Here is an 18,785-nt window from a genome sequence, read left to right as displayed (position 1 = left end):
TCAGTGGCAACCTAATCTCTGGGTCTCTGCTGCCTGGATGGTTGCACACAGTTCTCAGTTAAACCAAACGTGATTTGTAACCCTTCTCATGAGCAATTCCTTTGCTGCAGCAGCTGCAGGCTAATGCATGATCCTATCATGTTTAGGGTACACAGCTCCCCAAGTCTCAGGAGACTCAGAGAGTCTCCTGCCTCTTAGGCAGGAAAGCATTTAAGACCTGAGTTCAGTTGCTGGAGCTTTCATGACCTCCTGTGCCTCCAGCCAAGCCAGGCTGCCTCACCTGTGGAATGAGAGCAGTACTAGGGTTGTCTTACTGTGATTTGTGACTTTGAAAGCAGGGTGATTTCTTACTATATGTTAATTGGTGTAAATTAGCTTAGTTTTGATTAGTGTACTTGTGTATGACTGTTGTGGTCAGCAGATGAGTATCTGAGGAGGTAAAACAATGTGGTGAACAGCCTGGCAGAGTGTGCACTCTTTCAGTCTTCAGAAGACAAGTATTTTCTGCTTCAAACTGTTGTTGCCTATCTCACCTCTGGAAGCATGCTGCTTCAGACTGGGGCAGGATATTTCGACTCCTCTCCTACTTTTTTCATCCTTGAAAAATGAGTGTTCCCAGCAAGATTGGGAGTTTTTATCTTGCTGGTTTTTTTGCTGTACTCAGTGGTCACAAGTGTTACACTCCAGCCTTTGAGCATCCTGTCTCTGCAGCACTTTCTCAGAAAGTGCCGAGAATCTGGAGATTCCCCATAGCTGGCTGATACAGGGATGAACTTACCCAGCTTCTGTATTTTAGCAAGAGCCATTGAAACCCCAAACACAAAATTATTTACCCTTTGGCTGCAAACATCACTCACAAGTGAGAGATGGAAGGGCAGAACACGTCTTGCAAGGCAACAAATCTGGGCTGTGATGCCCTTTCCAACTGCTAAGTCATTGCATCTTTTTTTCCTTTTGATATTTTAGCTGGTTTGGCTTATCACAGATGCTTTGTGCCCTTGAAGACATTTTTCATGTAAGCAAGCTGTACATCTTGGGTGGATCATTCTTGCTGTTTGGTGTTTTTGAGTGTTGGGCTTTCTGTTTTTGTTGTTGTTGTTTTCATTTAAACTGAGCACATTTCTTCTCCTGGAGGGATTTTACAAGATAGTTTGCAGAATAACAAAGAAGGAATTCTGCAGGCTCATCCATTTTGGTCTTCTGCTTTTGAAGACTCTATTGCTACAGGGTCAGTAAGAGAAGTTAAGGATCTGTCACCCAAGAGACTGGCCTGTAGCTGATGTTTCTCCTCAGTTTCAGAAGTAGTAATGCCACAGGGAAATCTTTCTCTTTTTCTTCTTTCCAGTCAATTGAATAATAAATCCCAGAGTTTATTTCAGTGCATTAGGATTGCTATTTGAAGTCCTGTTACACACAAACTCTTTTATGTGTTTATTTCCCTTATTTCTTTCCAAGATGTGGAGTCATACGTTTGGAAAAAGATGCCTGCTTTCCTATGCACATACAGGATATAAACCTGTGATGAGCAGTGCCCCTGCAAACACAATAGACAGAAGTTCTGGGTGTGTTAGGGATTAGAGCTGTAGTACAAGGGCACACCCAGGTTTGGGAACTATGTAGATGATTGTGCTTGCAGAAGGGGACTCGTGTTCTGATGGCTGGGCACAGGTGGAGGGCAACTGCTTCCTAGCTTGTGCACAGGCTTCCCCCGGCTGCTAATTGAAGGCTTTTTGATCTTGCCCAGACATGCTGTCTGGGTACTCTTTCTCCTTGCTGGTAGGGAAGGGCAGCGCTGCTCTGCAGTGGCACTGAGATCTAATTGTTAATAAAGACAGGAGCTGATGATTGCTCTGCATAGAAACATCTGTCTCTGTCTCCTTTATCTTTTTTTCTTGGGGGGGTGGAGAAGGGGCTGAGACTGTAGTTCTGTACAGCTTGGGAGAGGAGGTGTGTAAGTTTGTTTTCTGGGCTTTAGGCTCTTGATAAGTTGTGTAAACCAGACATACTCAGAGTTAAACACAGTCTTTTTTCCTCCCCTTTGGCAAAGGCAGGACATGTACAGTGGCCTCCAACACTCCTGCAGCTGCAGGTTTTGTTTTCTGTCCAGTGTCTGAAGGAGCATATTTGAAACTCTTCTAGTTATGTTCTTCCCTGGGGAACTACTGCCTTTGTGCTAGGGAAGCTGGAAGAACTGGGGCTGCAAGAGAAAAAAAAAAATCATGGCTCTGATTTAAAATCTGATTTCAGAACACCCTGATTTTCTGTGGGGAATTTTAGATTCTTGGTATGTCTGTTAATCAGTCCAGGGGTACCAAAAATTAGAGGAACTGCCACTGGCTTTATTCTGATTTTCTTTATAAGAAGTGCTAACTCTGCATTAAAAGTTACATGTACAGGATTGGACCCACTGAACCCACCCAATGTGACTTCATTGCTACAAGAGCTGTAGTAAAAAGAAAGCTTGGGTTCCTTACCTTCCAGATTCTTTGCCAATCAAAAAGTTCATTCCTCTTGTTATACTGAAGCCCAGTCTGCGATAGTGAAACTTTCAACCTGGAAATTGAATAAAAATGAACAGAAGCCTCTGAAGGTCACCAAGGTCTCCTCGGGCACAAACTGCAATGGCTGAATGACTCCCACTAACAAAACTGTCTCTTGTGATGTGGAAATGAGCTTCACGCCTTCCCTCTCATGTGTTCCTGGAGCACAAACAGCTTTGTTTGTAAGTGTCAAAGGGCAGGGAAAATCCATAAAGGGGAAAAGTATTTCCTGTGTGTGACAGGCTGTCCTGACTGGGTTATGGCAGAGATCATGTCTTTCTCTTTGACCTGATTTTTGAGGCTCTGCTCCAAGAATGTGACACTCGTTCCCTTTCTTGTGTCACGGCTGGTGATTGTGTTCAGCATCACTTCCTTGAGAGGAAGGGGAACATATCCTGGTGTGCTGGGGCCTTGTTGGCTCTAATCCCTCAATGTGTCTTGATTTCTCCAGTCTTTCTAGCTGCATAGCCTGAAATCAGTTAATCAGTCATCTTGTACTCCCTCCCCAAATTATCAGTTTCTGGGCAGTCACTTAGTCACAGGCAAGAGACTTTCCCAAATGGTGACTGCTTGTGGATGGGCTCCTGTAGCTCATCTGATCAAGCAGTCTCCAAGGACAGATGGGTTTTTGATCTCCTAGCAGCAGTGGCCACTGGTAGAGTTTTCTGGGTTTTTCCCTCAGTATTCCCTTTTACCCAGTGTGTTGGTAAATGACACCTATCTCTTGCAGTAGAGTGGCAGGTCCTGGTAGTTTGCTTCTCTATGAAGAGCTTGAAAGTCTTCTGCTGAAGCACGTAGTCTGGCTGGCTGGGAAGCAAAGAGGTGCATGCAGGTTGTGGCTCATCTGAACCTCTTCCCTTACTGTGGCTGTGCAGATTTCTATGCCAGTGTTTGTGGCTTGAGTGACATCCAAGGGAAAGGTTTTCCTACTCTGCTACCAGTCCTTTTTTTCTGCCTGTTGTGTTTTCCATGCATTTTCATTGAGGCTTCTGATATTTAACAAAATTCTATTCCTCTCCTTTTGCAATGTTTTTTCTCCCTCCTTCAATTGCAACACTTCAAGTATTCAGTGGTAATGCTTTACTGAAGGAGTTTTCTCTGTCAGAAATCAGAAATTTTAGCAGTCAGAAATCTGCATGATGTGACATGATGATACAGGTAACAACAAACCTTGATGCCATGTCACATGCTTGAGGGAAAATGATGCTATGAAGAACAGAGCAACTTTAGAGCAAATTGATGCTAGCAAGCTGGGACCACTTTGCATGCCTGACTACGCGATGCTGAACAGAGCTGCAAACATCAGGACTCTTCCAGGAAATTCAGGGTGGGTGGTAGACTGTGACAGCTGAGCTCCACGTTTTGTCATGCCCTGAGAAGTCCTCACTTGTTTGAGGATTAAACTGTAGCTACTTCCCCGACACAGAACTGCTGCCAAGATTCCAGTCTGGCTCAAGCCACTCTCCACACTTCATAATGAAGTTTGAGAGAGCTTTAACATCTTGGTGTTGGCAGAAACATGGTTTTAAAATCACGGTGTGGTTGGAGACTAGCTGGCTCCAGACACTGGTAACAGGACTGGAGACTTTTCATCTCAAGGTCAGTCCAGCTGTGGTGTTAGTGACAAAGTCATGAACTTCTGACTGATGGTTTGGGGCTTATGTGTGGAAAGATGTCTTGAGTTCAGTGCCAGCACTGGGAGTAAGAAGACTTGGGTTCAGTTCCTGAACTTTGCCAGAGCTGTTCTGAGAGACCCTCAGCAAGATGCTTGGAGTCTTTGTGCCTTAGGTCTCTCTGTGAAAGGGCACTGAAGATCTACCTGCAGCAGCATGGTACCACATCCTCAAACCTCTGACTGCAAATTCCTGAGTAACATTGAATGTAGAGGTCCAGAGAACCAGGTGGGATGATCTGGCTCCATCTAGTTTGTCTGATGCAAGTGCCTGGATCAGAGCTGTCAGTGTCAGCAGTCACTGGTGTCCTTTTTAACAGGTGAGAGTGTTAGGATGTAATGTCCTCAGGAGACAGAGTTGTGTTCCCATTGCTGGGCAATGCCTTTCTTAAGTGCAGGTGCTCATGTGCTCAGGAGGAAGCTTGTGCAGCCATCCTCTCTGGTGGCTATAGAAGATGGTTTCTGTGTTTGGCAGTTGTCATAAATAACGAGCCACAGCTTAGTGAGAAATTAGTTTCCCAAAGACTGCTTTAACCACGACTGAATTGCTGTCTTCTTTCCAAGACATACGTGGGCAGCCTCTCCTGGCAAGCCTTTGCTACTGCTCCTCAGAGTGACTCTACCAATGTCCCTGCAGTGCCGTCTGGACGTACACCTGTGCCTGCTACCCCTTGGAGGGATTTTGGCTGAGATTCCTGTGATTTCTAGCTCCGTTTTGGCCTTGTGCCCGGGGCAGTGCTGCCGGCCCAGCAGGCTGGGGCAGCGCTCCGTCTCCCGGCGGCTCTCGGCACTGCGGGAGGAGGCTCTTCCCTGGAGGAGACCCGGCTGCTCCAGTCTGGTGTCTGCCTGGCCTTGAGAGAGAAGCATAAAGCTGCAGTCTGCAACACTGTAATCCCAAAGCTTCAGCCTCTCCCTGTACGTGCCAAATTCCTTTGGCTGTTAAATAAGGGGAGGAATTTCCAGGGGAGCTTGTAGGGTACGACTTCTGTGTTTGCTTTTAGCTTTGTGACTCTAGCAGCAGTGACTTGTCTGGCTGTGTACTGGGATACTCTGATTTGCCAGCTTTGGAGAGCTGCTGCTTTAAACAGAAACAGATGCATAAATGCCAGTTTTTTGCCTTGACTTTAGAATACCTGGTGCCTTGCCCAGGTCTGCAGGTAGTTTGTGTATAGAACCACAGAAAGGTTAATGCCAGCCTTTGATGTCAGAGAAACCCTCATGAAGGTGTGGAGTGAGGGAAACAAGTCCCCATCTCTGCTGCTTGTAACAACATGGTAATAGTGCCACCTCCACAAAGCATACTGGTGTTACCTGTGGGAGAGGTGTGGGGAAGAGCCAGAAGAATATGAAAGCTTTAAACACAAAAGGGTTGTTGAATTAGATCCCCTTGCTCTGTTATTTTGTGCATCTCTGTTTTCTGCAGCTGAGGTGGCTGGGTGCTCTGGGATGTAACTAGGCAGGAAGATGTGCTGTGAATTCATAGCAACACCACTCCTGAGCAGATAAATTCATTCTCCTGACTTGTTGTTTGTGTTAGTTACAGGACTCTCATCAGGCCCACATACAAAATGTCCTACAGAACCGTGACCACGCTGGAGTGGAGGTGCTGTCCTGGCTTCACTGGGAGCAACTGTGAAGAGGGTAAGTTATCCTGCAACACACGTATCCCTACAGAGCAGCAAGGGGTTGTGTGGATAGACTGGTTGGCACAAATCACCTGTTGTCTCCATGACCCATCCTTATCTGAACATTCACACTTAAGCTTCAAAACGTGGGCTTGGAAAACAGACCCTCCTGAATGCCTGTGAAGAATCCTGAATAAGAAGGGGACAAAGAAATGAAGTGGGTACTTGGGGATGACCTGGTAATAGATGTGCTTATGCTTAGCATCCCCACTGCAGTCCTTCAGAAAATGTGCTTTCTCCATGTCAGTGTTTTACTCGCTTCATATCCCACTGCCATCACCATCAGTTGCTGTAGCTGCTGAGAGCTGATCCCTGGAGGGGTCTTTGTAAAGTTACCTGTAAGGTCTGATCACAAATAATGTGTTCCCAGAGGGCTTTAAATTAATTAGGCACCTTTGTTTCCTCTTAACTCCTACCTCCTGAATTACTGGTGCAATGTACGTGTTTCATTGTGCATGTGAAAACACAGTTCTGGGTTTGGCATCTGATCTTTTACACAGAGGGAAGTCTTTTCCCTATCTAATCATGATTGACAAGAAAGTTATATTTTGCATTTTCCTTCCTAATATTTTCTGCTTTAACTGTTGCTGCTGGTGCTTTGAAACAAGTCCTGCTTCTCCATCATGTTACAAGTTTAGGTGCTCAGGCATCTGCTGAATCTGTGTCATGAGTGTTCACAGTTTATGAATGGGAGACAGACTAGGCATGGACTTTTCTGTTTATTTGCACCAGGTCAACACAGCCTCTGCTGGCTGGTGAAGGGTTATTGTGTGTGTTTGGCATCTCTAAGAAACTGCTATTTGTAGCTGCACCTCATTTCACTGTGCTGGGGTACCTTGGTGCTCATCCCAGTGCAGGCAAATCTCTAACTAGGAAGTTGTTTTGTTACAGTCACAAAGAATGATGGTTGCAGACAGCAGCTTGCTGCAGGCTTGCAAGCAAACAATCGCTTCCCAGAAGCTCAAGAAAAGTCTTCAGAAGGATCAGATACCCTAAATTGCAGTTTGCAAGAGAAAGCTTTGCATTTTAGCTTGCTGCTAAAAAAAAGGGGAACCTGGGAAAGAGAAGCTGCTATGAGTGGAGCTTGGGATTTTACCTGTCAGTGCAGGGGAGAGGAGTGGACTGGGACAGCACTGTTAATTCCAAAGGATCTGTGTCTGGATCTGAGCAGGGCCCAAGAAGCCAATGTGTGCAGCCTGTTCGTGCCTGTAGGTTTGGACAGGTGTGAGTAATTACTGCTGCTGTAAAGGAGAGAATCCAGCTCCCTCCCACAGTGCCAGATCTGTCTCAGCAGAGTTCAGTGGAAACAAAAAGCCAATATAAGCTTGTTTGAGAAAGTCAGCAGTGATCTCACAGGAGCAGGTTGGTGGAACGAGGTGACAATTTTATGCAATCAGTTTTCAAGGTGGAACTGTTCTTCTGGGCTTGGATATGGTCTGTGGAGTGTGAGCAGAAAGCCAGTAGCAAGCCCTCACTTTCATGTGTGAGTATTTTTTACCTTTTTTCCTCCCTAAAACATCTGGTACTACTGACAGTCCCATATTCTTGAAGGAAGAAATAAATAATAATACACCCTTTCTAGTAGGGTTTAGCCACTTAATTGCTAGCAGCAATATTGACACTAGTGCTGAGTACAGCACCTTAAGCTGTCCAGAGGCATCAATTTTAAAATGCAAGTGTTTATCCTTAATGTCATTGTCACTTGAAATTGTAAGTAAAAGAGGCTGAAAAGTTTTTTAGGGCTTTTTAGCAACCTGATGTGAAGTCTTTCGTACACTTTCCTTTACACAATCTCTCATAGTACAAATTTGGTTCCTCAGATAGGGCAGAATCTGTGTGGCTCCTTCCTGAAACAGCAGATATAAAATAAAAGAGAAAAATAAAGTGAAGCAACAAAGAAACAATTATGAAGTCACGGCAAATTAATAGGGCAGAGCCTCGAAATTTTATTTTTCTTTTTGTATTAGTTACATTTAACTCAGCATTTTGTTTCACTTGTATGTGCAGCTGCTGCTTTTGAAGTTGGTATGAGGGTGGGTATGATTGGACCTGCACTATTTAACTTTCCTCCTTGCTTTGTTGCAAATGCTCTGATTCTCTCTCTGACACTCCACTGCCAGCAGAATGGCAACTACAATGGCTCTGAGCTCCCACTTCAAGATGTCTCTTCTTCCCAGAGACTGAAGGAAAAAGCTTTTTCTCCCAAGGGGCCTTGGTGTAGTAAGATTGTCTTAGCCTGACCTACTAATGAAAATGCAGAAGATTGATCAAGCACACAGAGCTGTTCTGGGAGTTGTGTGTGCATGGCTGCAGGGGTCCCTTCTTCAGAATGATGGTGCTTTTTGCATCTTGAGGCTTGATAGCTCCTATCTAATGATTCCTCCTTTAGTCCCCTGTCAGCAGAGTTGATACTTGCTCCCTTTTTGTGCTCTTCTGGAACAGCATCTTTGTGGGAGAGCCACAATTGCCTATCTAGAGGATGGATTATTCTTACTACTTTTAGCATTTTGTGGGGGAAGATAGGATGGTAGGAGGATGAACCAAAGAAAGCAAGTTAGAGAACTTACAGTCATTCAAAAGCTGCAGTGCAGCTATTTCCATCATGCATACTTTCTTGTTATCTCCCAAATGACAGATCAGCTTTTCTTTTGCAAAGGAAACAGTCCAGTGTGGATGTCTAGCCCCACAGTATGACAGAATCCTGATGAGACTGGCTTGCTGTAACACACCTTCAAGGAGAAAACAGACTGCTCACTGATAGAGCAAGCTGCTAAATGCAATTTGAGTATTACAAAGTCTCTTGACCCTTAGCTAATAAGTTTAGCTTGAGAAAGTAACCATTTAACTGTCACCAGCTGGCAGGCACCTCCATTAATGCTGAAGGCTGCACATTGTTTAGATTTAAATTATCTTGGGAATTTAACTCTTGCATTGCAGTTGATAAAGAGCAGCATTGTCTGGAGGAAGCCCAGCTCTAAAAATGGGTGGAGGTTTTGCTACTCAGTGAGCTATTAATTTAGTGAGGTAGGGATGGCTGCTTCCAATCTGTTTCCTTTTTTAGGCTCACACTTCTTGGGGCTCTCCCTTCTACCCTTTGTTGCTTTTCCCTCACCCAAAGGTATGTCAGCACAAGAAAGTTCTCTAATTCCTTTATTATTTTTGTAGAACTGTGACCAGCTAGTTGAGTGGATAGTTAGAAATCACCATTTGTACCAGGGCTTTTCAAAGGGTTTCTTGCAACTTTCTTGGATGGAGAAAGACTTGATGCAAACAAGTCTGGTGAATTTAACTGTCAGTAGATGCTAATTTTTATTTTACAGTTTCAGGGTGTTTTTTTGTTTTGTTTAAACTGGAGCCCAAGCTTAGGACAGGAAATGAATCCACTGAGCCACCCAGCCTGCTGACTGCTGATATAAAGAACATATGGACGAGAGCAGTGCAGAGGTGAAGTGGTTTAGCTATTGCAATCATGCATCAAGCTGATTGATTTGAATCCAAGATGATGCTGACATTTCAACTCAGCCTTTTTTCTATATGGCTGAAAGTTCAAAGGCAAGTGCATTCTCTTGGGAGAGGAAAAGTGTCCCTAGCAAATTCAGGGGCTCAGCACTGCCCTAGAGCTCTCCAGCTAGGCAAGCTCTTGTATCACTTTACAAATCTAAAATAGATTTTTTTCTTGTTTTTGCATTGCTTGAATTTGGGACAGTAGCCAGTATCCTACTTATCCCAGAAGCAGATTGATAGTAGACAGCTTAGCTGTTTAGGCAAGATGCAGCTCTAAGTAACCTCAACACCTCCAAAGTGATGCTATCCATATTCCAAACTTAATATTTTCTCTTTCCATAAGAATACAAGTAGGACAGGAAATTTGAGCAGTCTTTTCCAAGTAATGGTTTAATTTGAGAATTTCCTCCCCTTCCCTCTGTCCCCAGTTCAATTCTTGGAATATTTTTATCTACTTTTAATAAATACTATTTGCACTTTTTTGTCCTGTTATTTTTTAATTCTTAAATTCCCATGTGCTTATGGTTTTCAAAGCAGCATAAGAAAATGCTCTTGGTACGACTCTTCTCTTGGTATGATAAAGTACAAAAATCCTCTCTTTTTATTGCTAGTTCACAAAGTTTCTTGCTTTGAGGAGGTGGGATGCAGAACAACACTCAGGAAAAGTTTAAACAAGCAAATGCAATTATGATACAAAATTTCATGAGGCCATGAGAATGAACATCAAAACTAGAGATCTGAAAACCTGAAAGCTCATTCAAGTGCTCTAGAAGGAAGGGTATTCAAATGGATGTTGATGGGACCTTATTTCTTCAAGGCCTTGGCTTGCTTTCCAGTGAACAGTTAAACATAGAATCATAGAATTAGCTGGGTTGGAAGGGACCTCAGAGATCATCATGGACCTGGCAATTGATATGAAAACACAATGTGAAGATTATGGGGAAACATCACCCTATAATATCATGGTAGTTCTCTTCAGGACCAGAGCTTGTGTGAGTTTTTCTTTTACCAATTACTTAAGTTCCCTCCTATTTCTACCTCTTCCTTGTAGCTACCATTTGGAAGCAAAGGATTTAGGTCTGTGTAGCTCATAGAGCAAGGAGCAGAGCTCTTTGCTGCCACTGACCATTGTTCATCTTACGCTCAGAAACATAGAAAATGCAAGAGAAGGGAGTGAGGATCAAGGGAATCACTGTGCAGCAGTTCCTCTTGCTGCTAAATCCTAGTGAAGTGGTGTTTTCCAGCTCAGCAGAATCCAAATCCTGTGGAAATCAAAGCAAAGCTTCCATTTGAGCAGTGACATTCTCCCAGAGGTGGTTTTATCTCTGCTCTCTGGTTACCAGGGCAGTTCTGTGCTGCAGACATGTTGCAGATGGAGGTACCTTGCTTGCAAGTTTGGATCTCCCACAGATCCTTGATCACATGTTGTTCTTTACTACAGACTGGCTCAGTAATTCCTTTAGTGAAATGTGACTTTGCTTTCATTTTGAGACCTTTGTTTCACAGTCTAATATTTGGTTCCACACAGCAAGCTTGCTTCAAAAAAAGTATCTTTTAGGGTCTCTTCCAAAGCTCAATGTTGATTAGTGAACTAAGTGAATTATGTGAATGCATGTTATAGACTATTGATTGAGTGCAATCTGAATTTCCTAATAATAATGTAGTTAGTAAAGCACTTAGTAAGTAGGTAGTAAAATCTGGTAACTAACTTTGTCAAATTACCATCAAAAGTTTTCATAGAAAACATCAAAACATGGTGATTGCCCTCTATGGAATTGCAGCTCTCTGGCAAATGTGTGTGTGTGTGCCCATCGTACACAGGGGGCTGATAATTCTTCCACAGCATGTTCTTCCTGCTCTTCCAAATGTTATACCTCCTTCTGCCTGTGTTTCTGGTTGCCTCTTCAATATGAGGCAAGAGTTTCCCATCCTGCTCTGGGACGTGTCACCCAGTTCCTATCCACTCCCATCACCATCCTGACCAGTCAGCAGCCTCAGGCATCACGTGTGTCACCACTGATCAACTTTGCAGAGGAGTTCCTGGAGTGTGTGGTCACTGTTGGAATAATATGCAGCCTGCTGAGAGTGTTTTCTGGCATCAGTGCTTTGTGACTACTTGAACAATTTCTAAATGTTCATCTTCTCTTTTGATACACAGGAAAAAAAAAAAAAAAATCTGTAAGATTTCCAAAGATTTTGACAATGATTCTGGCATCTGAGTAGTTTTATTGTTTTGGACATTTTTAATCTGAACAGGGACAGTATTATTCAGCACCTAATGTCAAAATATTTGGAGTGCTAAATATCTGCAGATGTTATCTTAGGATAATTAGAAAAGCTGCATGTGGTGCTGTTACATTGTCTCAATGTGTTTTAGCTCCTATCAAATTATTTTGATAAGGTATTTGTGTACTTTCCCAGATCATCAGATGCTTTGTTTCTCTTAGCTATGTATTTCTTAATTCACAAGTGACAGACCCACCTGTCTATAGTTAATTGCTTTCCTGTTAATTTGCTTTATTTCTAATTGGTAGTGAACTTATCTGTCTTTGGATGGGGCTAACACAGCACCAGGCTGTGAGGTTCTGTGTGTATCAAAGCCACCTGGATCTTCTCTCACCATCGTGGCAGGATTCTGCCAGTTGCTGTCAGGGAAAAAGAGAGGGATATATACTCTTAATTTCCCTGGATATCTGGCCCTAGCAGCAGTGGAGGAGGCTTGTTCAGTTGGGAATGTTGGGGAGGATAAGGCAGAGATAAGAGGAACGTTCCTGGTATTCATCCCTAGATACAACCTTCACCTCTGGGTGTGACTCTGGGTTGTCAGTCCTGCTGCCATCTCTTATTTCTATATTGTCACCTGCTGGAGAAGGGACAAGAACATACTTTGTACCACATGAATTCTCAGATTGCTGTGCAGAGTTGTTCTAATTATGAGTTGTCACTTTACATGACTGATGGAAGAATCTTTCATACTGCTGAGGCTTAAGGACACGAGAGCAAAGGAAATTCCTTCAGACAGGAGACTTCATTGCCAGCTTTCCACAGAAGGCAGATGGACAGGCCAATGTACTCTTTTTTGCAAAGAGTTTTCTAATAATTTTGAACAAAGCTGTTGACAGTGCAAGCTGTTTGCATGTGGAAGTTGTAAGAAAGGTGTGATGTGTTTCAAGACAAAGGGGAAAAGCTGATGAAGGCAATAGCTAGAGAGGGAGTGGTGCAGTTGGTAGCAACCTGAACTGGAGCCAAGCTTTGGGGTGAGGCAGATGGAGATCTTTCTGTTTCTACCCTAAGGAATCATGTCCCTTTTTTTTTTTTTTAATTAGTGTAGTTTTTTCATTAAATTAATTGATGCAATTAGTACAAAACATTTGTATTTCTGTGATAAGCAAATCTAGTTGTGTGCTGCTCATAACATCAACATAATTCAAGTTTGTTCAAGTGCCATACATAAGCAGGCAGAGCCTCATCCACACAAAAACATTCTTCAGGCAGAAATAGAGATCTACTGGGAACCTAAATTCCCAATACAACTGCTCTGAGCTGGTTTGCCACGTGGAGCTGGGATAGCAATAAATTGGGATGTAGGTGGAACTGGGATTGTGAGCCTGGGAGTAGGAACAGTGGTGGATTTGCCAGAGAAGTTTGAGAGTGGTTTCATATTTTGTAGAAGACTTCAAAGTGGAAACAAGAAGTAGGCGTCAAATTCCCACATTGCTGAATTCTAGATTTTACTCCTGCTAAATTCCTTGTTACTAAAAGCGGAACCAAAAGTATTCCTCCAAATAATTCCTTGTGGAGGTGAATTTCAGTTTAATATGGAGAAGTGCTAGGCAAAAGCATGTTCAGTATGTGTCAGTCCAACATCATGGCTTTTCCCTGTAAGCTATTTAACAGGATAAAGGCAGCACAGTTTTAGTACAGCTCCATTTGGGAAGCTACAGGAATGTGCATTATATGGAGCAACTTTGAAATACACAGTTCGCTCAAAAGAAAGCCTGTCGTGTAACGGGCTCAGACTCTGTTTGGGTAAAGGTGTCAGATGGAGTTATACCAGGGACTGTTCTCAGTCCAGTATGGCTTGCTATTTAATTTTAAAGTTGGTGTAAGGAATGGAGAGAGACCTCTAATCAGAGGTCTGTGTTAGATGGAGAGGAGCGGTGGGAATATATGGCAGGCTAGGATTAAAATGAAATAAAATTTTGATTAAATTGTAGAGTTGGGTGGAAGTCAAAGTGAGATTTGGTCAAGGACAGTCACAGAGGCAGGAATAATCAAATGCACAAATTCTGAATGGAAGGAACCTCTGAAAGTAGCAAGATCTCAGGGGAGGCAGTGGAGTTCATGGAAGACAGCAGAATGAAGCTCTGCTCTAAACTCAGGAGAAATGATGTCCTAAAGTCTGGTACAACAAATACTCTGACAAGGTCTAATATTTACTACTAATGAATCCATGAGGCTGACTGATAAAATCAGACTTACGTTTAGGGGCAGGAGTGCCTGCACACAGGTGTGGTCAGAGAGCACTTACCCTAACTACAGCCCTGTTACCACTTCATTCATGTGGGAACTAATCCTGATTGGTGTTGTATTGCGAGGGGAGTGTCACATCTGCCAAGTAAAGTATTTAACTAGGAAAAGAACTTGCCTTTTGTAGTTAGTGGAATTTGAGTATGTTAAATAAAATTAGATTGGTTAACTTTGATTTACTAGCTGGAGTAGTTAGTAAGTGCATGATTTATATAGAACTACAAATAGCATCAGCACAAATCAGCTTTTTCAAAACTAACATCACTGGTAGTTAAGGGCTAACTTAATAGAAATAGACTCATTTTCATGACTACATGGATGTGATGGCAAAGAGCAGGGAACATTTTATCAGTTCCTAGATTGTCACTGCAGCATAAAATAAAACTTGTTGCATGGCTCTGTAGCAACTCTACAGTTCCTAAATTAATTAAGGCTGGGAAAAAGCTTGCTGATGAACTTCCTGAAGAAATCAGCTGTTCTATGCAATGGAAGCTGGATTTCAAACAAAGTTTAATAAAAAACCTCATCAAACTGTGTGAGAGAGTGGAACATCACCATTTAAACAGGTGGTACTAGGTCCCTCAACCACCAAAGCAGCAGGAAAGACATTATGGAATGGCTCTGTGAAAATCCCTTATCATGAAGTTCATTAAAGGCTGCTAAATTTTATTCTGGACTTGCAACATGTGCTGCTTGCAAAGGCTCCTGATTTGTCTCCTTCTCGGATAGCTCATCCAAATCCACAAGTAACATGCAAGTTTGCATTTCATTTTGAGCCCAGCAGGCATACAGCAATGAGGTTACAAGACCTTTCCAAGTGAGCCTGGAGGGACTTGTTGGCTAGAGTTTGGATTTCTGGCAAGCAGCTCACTCCAGCTCTTTTCTGTAATAAACTCAGGGTTCAGTCCCCGGCCTCTTGCAGATACCGAGCCCTGTTGCGTGTCTCTGGATAATCAGTCACTGGGAAGGCACAGATGTTTCAAGATACATTGCAATGGGTGCAGCACATAAGAAAGGCAACATCAGGGTCATACTACAGATGCAACCACATCTTACTTGTGTGCTTTTCTTGACAGGAAAATTCTTGTAACATTTGCGGTTTTCTGGTTGCTAATGCCATCAAATGAGTAAGGCAAAAAACTAATAATGCTTGGGACTTTTATTTGCTGCTCATTAAGCCTTGCAGTGCCATGGATGGCTGATGCCTTTACTGCAGGCAGGTCCAACAGAAGAGCAATACAGCAATGAACAGGGCGATGCAGGATTGCCCAAGGCTGTGGCTTGAATTGATTTGGACAGCAATTCTAACAAAATCAGCATTTTAGAAATATGGAAGTAGGTGTCCCAGTCCTTACAGTTGTGGAGATACAAAGAACTGAAGAAATTTCTGCATTTTTTCTTTTTCCTGTAGATGAGATATGCTCCTTGTTAAACAAACATAAGTGAGAAGCAAATAGACCCAGTGAAGATTCAGAATTTCATGTTTAATTTGTTTGTAAATTATTACTTTTGTAGCAGTAATGCTAAAGATGTTTTTGTGTACATGCTGTGCAGGGGCCTGTATTGACTGTCAGGTGATCCTTCCATTTTAAATCCTTGAGGAGCATTCATGGCAGGTGGATTTTAATTAGACTGCTTCCTGTTGCCAGTGACTGTGTCAAATGTGGCTCACCAGACCAAGTACTAGAAGTTTCTCCTGGAGGTGTCAGGTCTTGCTCACATGGAAAGAGCTGTAGAAAACCACTGTGATACCACTGAGACACTGATGGAAATAATGAAGAATCTTGGTTAATTAGCTCTTCTCCAGTAGCCAATTTGGGCAATAGATACACACCTATTGCTGATACTGGCCAGCAGTTTTTGGTTTCAGTGATAGAGGCCTGTGCTGAAGCAATAAACGTTCTGGTTTCCTCTTTACTGGTGGGAGAGTTGTTAGATCCATATGGCTCACAGTACTCTCATGTTGATGGCTCCAAGTGCTGCAGCGAGTTGTACTGCTGCAGGGCTTTGCACTGTAAAATATTATAGCCCTTTAAATAAGAGCAACAAGTGATTCCTAAACTTGGCTTATTTGATCTTTTCAAACTTACCCTCAAGTGATGAAGCAAACAGTGGCTTTTCAAGCACTCTTCAGTTGTATTAACTACTAAACACATTCCCAGTGTGCTCTGCAAAGAGCCTCAAACACTGTCCTTTTGCCATGTACTTGCTAGTCCCTGTGGAATAAGCAGTTATTTCTTTTGCATACAGGCTGTCTGGGTGGGATGCAGATGATGGGAATTCATTTATGCTTAATGTAACAAACTTGAAGATTCTTGCTTTTGCCTTAATGTTAACACTCACAGCAAGACAGCAGATTTTATTAGTTACACAGGAAAAGAAACCTTTCTCCTTGCTGTGTGAGTAGATCAAGTTGGTTTATAGTATTTGCCTGTACAAAGGTGTCATTCTTGCCCTGTGCTTAAGAAAGCAGAATCACTGCTAGCAGTGGTAGTTAGGATGGTAACCATCAAGCTGTAAACTCTTTACAGAACAGTGTCAGGAACAAGATCTTTCCTACATTTAATGGGGAACATGAATGAGCACTTAGATGGCTCTAATAATGTCTAGAGGAGACTATCTAGAGTGAGTGTCCTCTGACATTTGGCCTCCTAGACCTGGACAAATGTATTATAAACTATGGAATATAAACCTTCACCCTGCAATCTGCTTTTGCTACAAATTCAGCTATTAAGCTTTGGTCCTTATTGATTCAAGCAGGAAAGACAGTAAGTTTCACTCTTCAAACTCATTAAAAACTGGCAGTAGAAAAAGAGAAGAGTTTTCTTGAAGTGTATCAAAAGCTAATTATTTATCAGTCCTTTGGCCTTGAAGTTGTGATGATCCCAGAGTGAGTGTGTATGCTTTTTCCAGTCCACACTGTTATGTCCTTTATTTAGATCTCAAATCAGCAGAAACTCTGATCTTCACCTGGTGTTTTATGGCAGCTTGTAGAACTGTAAATGTGAATATGCTCTGACAGCAAGCCTTTGGTCACTGTAAACTGGAATGATTTGAAAAGCTGTGTAACCTTTTGACCAAACTTGGGCTGATGTTCAACATCTTTAACAAGAACTGAAGCCAGAACAGCTCTGATGACTTCAGATTTTCATTGCAAGCCAGCTGTAGACCCTAATGTGCATTCAGGTTGGGACAGAGGCTGTAATGGGTCAGCTGCACCATTTGGGCAGGAATGTGCTTGCTCCCTTGGGATGCTCTGAGAGCAATGGTGTTCTCACTGGTGCTCTATACTTATCTGGCACTGAAAAGCAGTGGTTGCTTTCTTCTCCTTTCCACAACTGTTCATGGGTATCGGCTACCACGGGGCAGCCTTTGCCAGCATCTGTCACGGTTTTCCTTTGCTTTCACTCTGGTGCTGAATGATGTGACACTGTGGGCTGCTCCCTGTAAATAATCAGTGCAGCTCTGCACAAACCCCACATGACAACAGTGTACTGGCTTTGCTGCTCCAGGTCTGAGTCCCTGGTGTGCATGTGATTTGAAATGTTGGATGTTAAATCCTTTGTTCTGACAGCTCAGTGTGTAACTTGACATCACGTCACTGGATTGATCCAGACAGGGATGTGATAGCTCTGCCTCTGCATTAACAGAACCTCTCTTCAGTTTGGGTGCAATCCTCAGCCTCTTCTCTAGCCCTGGTGATGTAGTTGCATGGGCTCTCCCCATTTGCCACTACCTGAAGCAGTTCCCTGCTTCTTGAGGGGGTGTTGGAAGAGCTAAGTAGTAATCATCAAGTTGGGTTTTTTTCTGACTAATACAGATGACAGATGAGAGTTGGACCACTTATGTTTATATATGTAGTAAAAATAGTATAACAAAACTCGGTGGAAACTGCATGGAAGGGGAAGGTAATTTTACTTCAAAACACAAATATGTTGATTCTACCCACTCACATTCTTGTCACTGAGAGCACTCGGGTGGTCTGGGTTGAATCACTTTTGACATGGGGAAAAGGGACAGTAGTTGTCAAGTCCCCTGTCTTTTGGGTCTTTCCTGACTGGTGATGACAGCAGGATTTTGGACAGTCTTTTATGCCTTTTAGATTTCAACAATAGTTATGATGTATCCTTTTGACTTTAGAATTTTGCTTACTTTGTCCTCTGTAACTCTTAACCAGGGCTGTTGGCCATTGTCTTTGGCCTTATTTTGGATATCTTTGAGGCTATTGTTTAGCTGTCTATTGAGGTGTGTGCTGTGTGGCATAACCTTCATGTGCATTTCATTTGTACAGTGTTAATGTTTTTCAAAAAAACCCCAAAACAACAGGTGGCAGCATAGGAGGTTCCACATAAATATAAGGAAAAATTTTTTTAACTGTGAGGGTGGCAGAGCCCTGGCACAGGCTGTCCAGAGAGGTTATTGAGTTTTCTTCCCTGGAGACATTCAAAGCCCACCTGGAAGTGTTCCTGTGGGACCTGCTATAGGTGACCCTGCTCTGTCATGGGGGTTGGACTCAAATCTTTTGAGGTCCCTTTCAACCCCTAACTTTCTGTGATTTCTCCCCTCCCCATTCCAGTGTCTAAACTCTCCTAGACTGACACAATAAGATGCGTCAGGCCACACTCTCCAGGGCAGCAACTGGGACTCCTCATGTAATCAAAGTCACTTGGCCAGCAGCCCTTATCACCATGGGCTTCATTCCTCTGGTAAGAGTGGCTGGTGATGGTAACCACACTGTGGTTCCAGCTTTTGGAGTCTCAGGATTTCTCTCTCAGCAGTGAGCTGGTGTTTGTTCTTATCCCACCTGAGCCCCCCAGGCTGGGTTTGGGTAACTGGTTCTGGTGTGGGTGTGCA

General features: G+C 43.0%; 1 protein-coding gene across 9 annotated transcripts in view; it reads left to right on the top strand.

The window, feature by feature from the left end:
* COL26A1 (collagen type XXVI alpha 1 chain) overlaps positions 1–18,785 on the top strand; it is a 153,640-nt gene that overhangs the window by 27,806 nt on the left and 107,049 nt on the right. For 7 of the 9 annotated variants that reach the window (XM_030462635.1, XM_030462634.1, XM_030462631.1 and 4 more), the window contains exon 3: positions 5,750–5,853. In XM_030462635.1, coding sequence (XP_030318495.1) covers positions 5,750–5,853 — 104 coding nt within the window. The remainder of the gene's footprint in view (positions 1–5,749; positions 5,854–18,785) is intronic. The other 2 variants (XM_030462633.1, XM_030462629.1) reach the window with 1 other exon arrangement.

This window comes from Calypte anna, chromosome 19 (genome assembly GCF_003957555.1).
Source record: "Calypte anna isolate BGI_N300 chromosome 19, bCalAnn1_v1.p, whole genome shotgun sequence".
NCBI lineage: Eukaryota > Metazoa > Chordata > Aves > Apodiformes > Trochilidae > Calypte > Calypte anna.
Note: the sequence above shows the minus strand (reverse complement) of the source record. Positions and strands in the feature narration are given on the sequence as shown.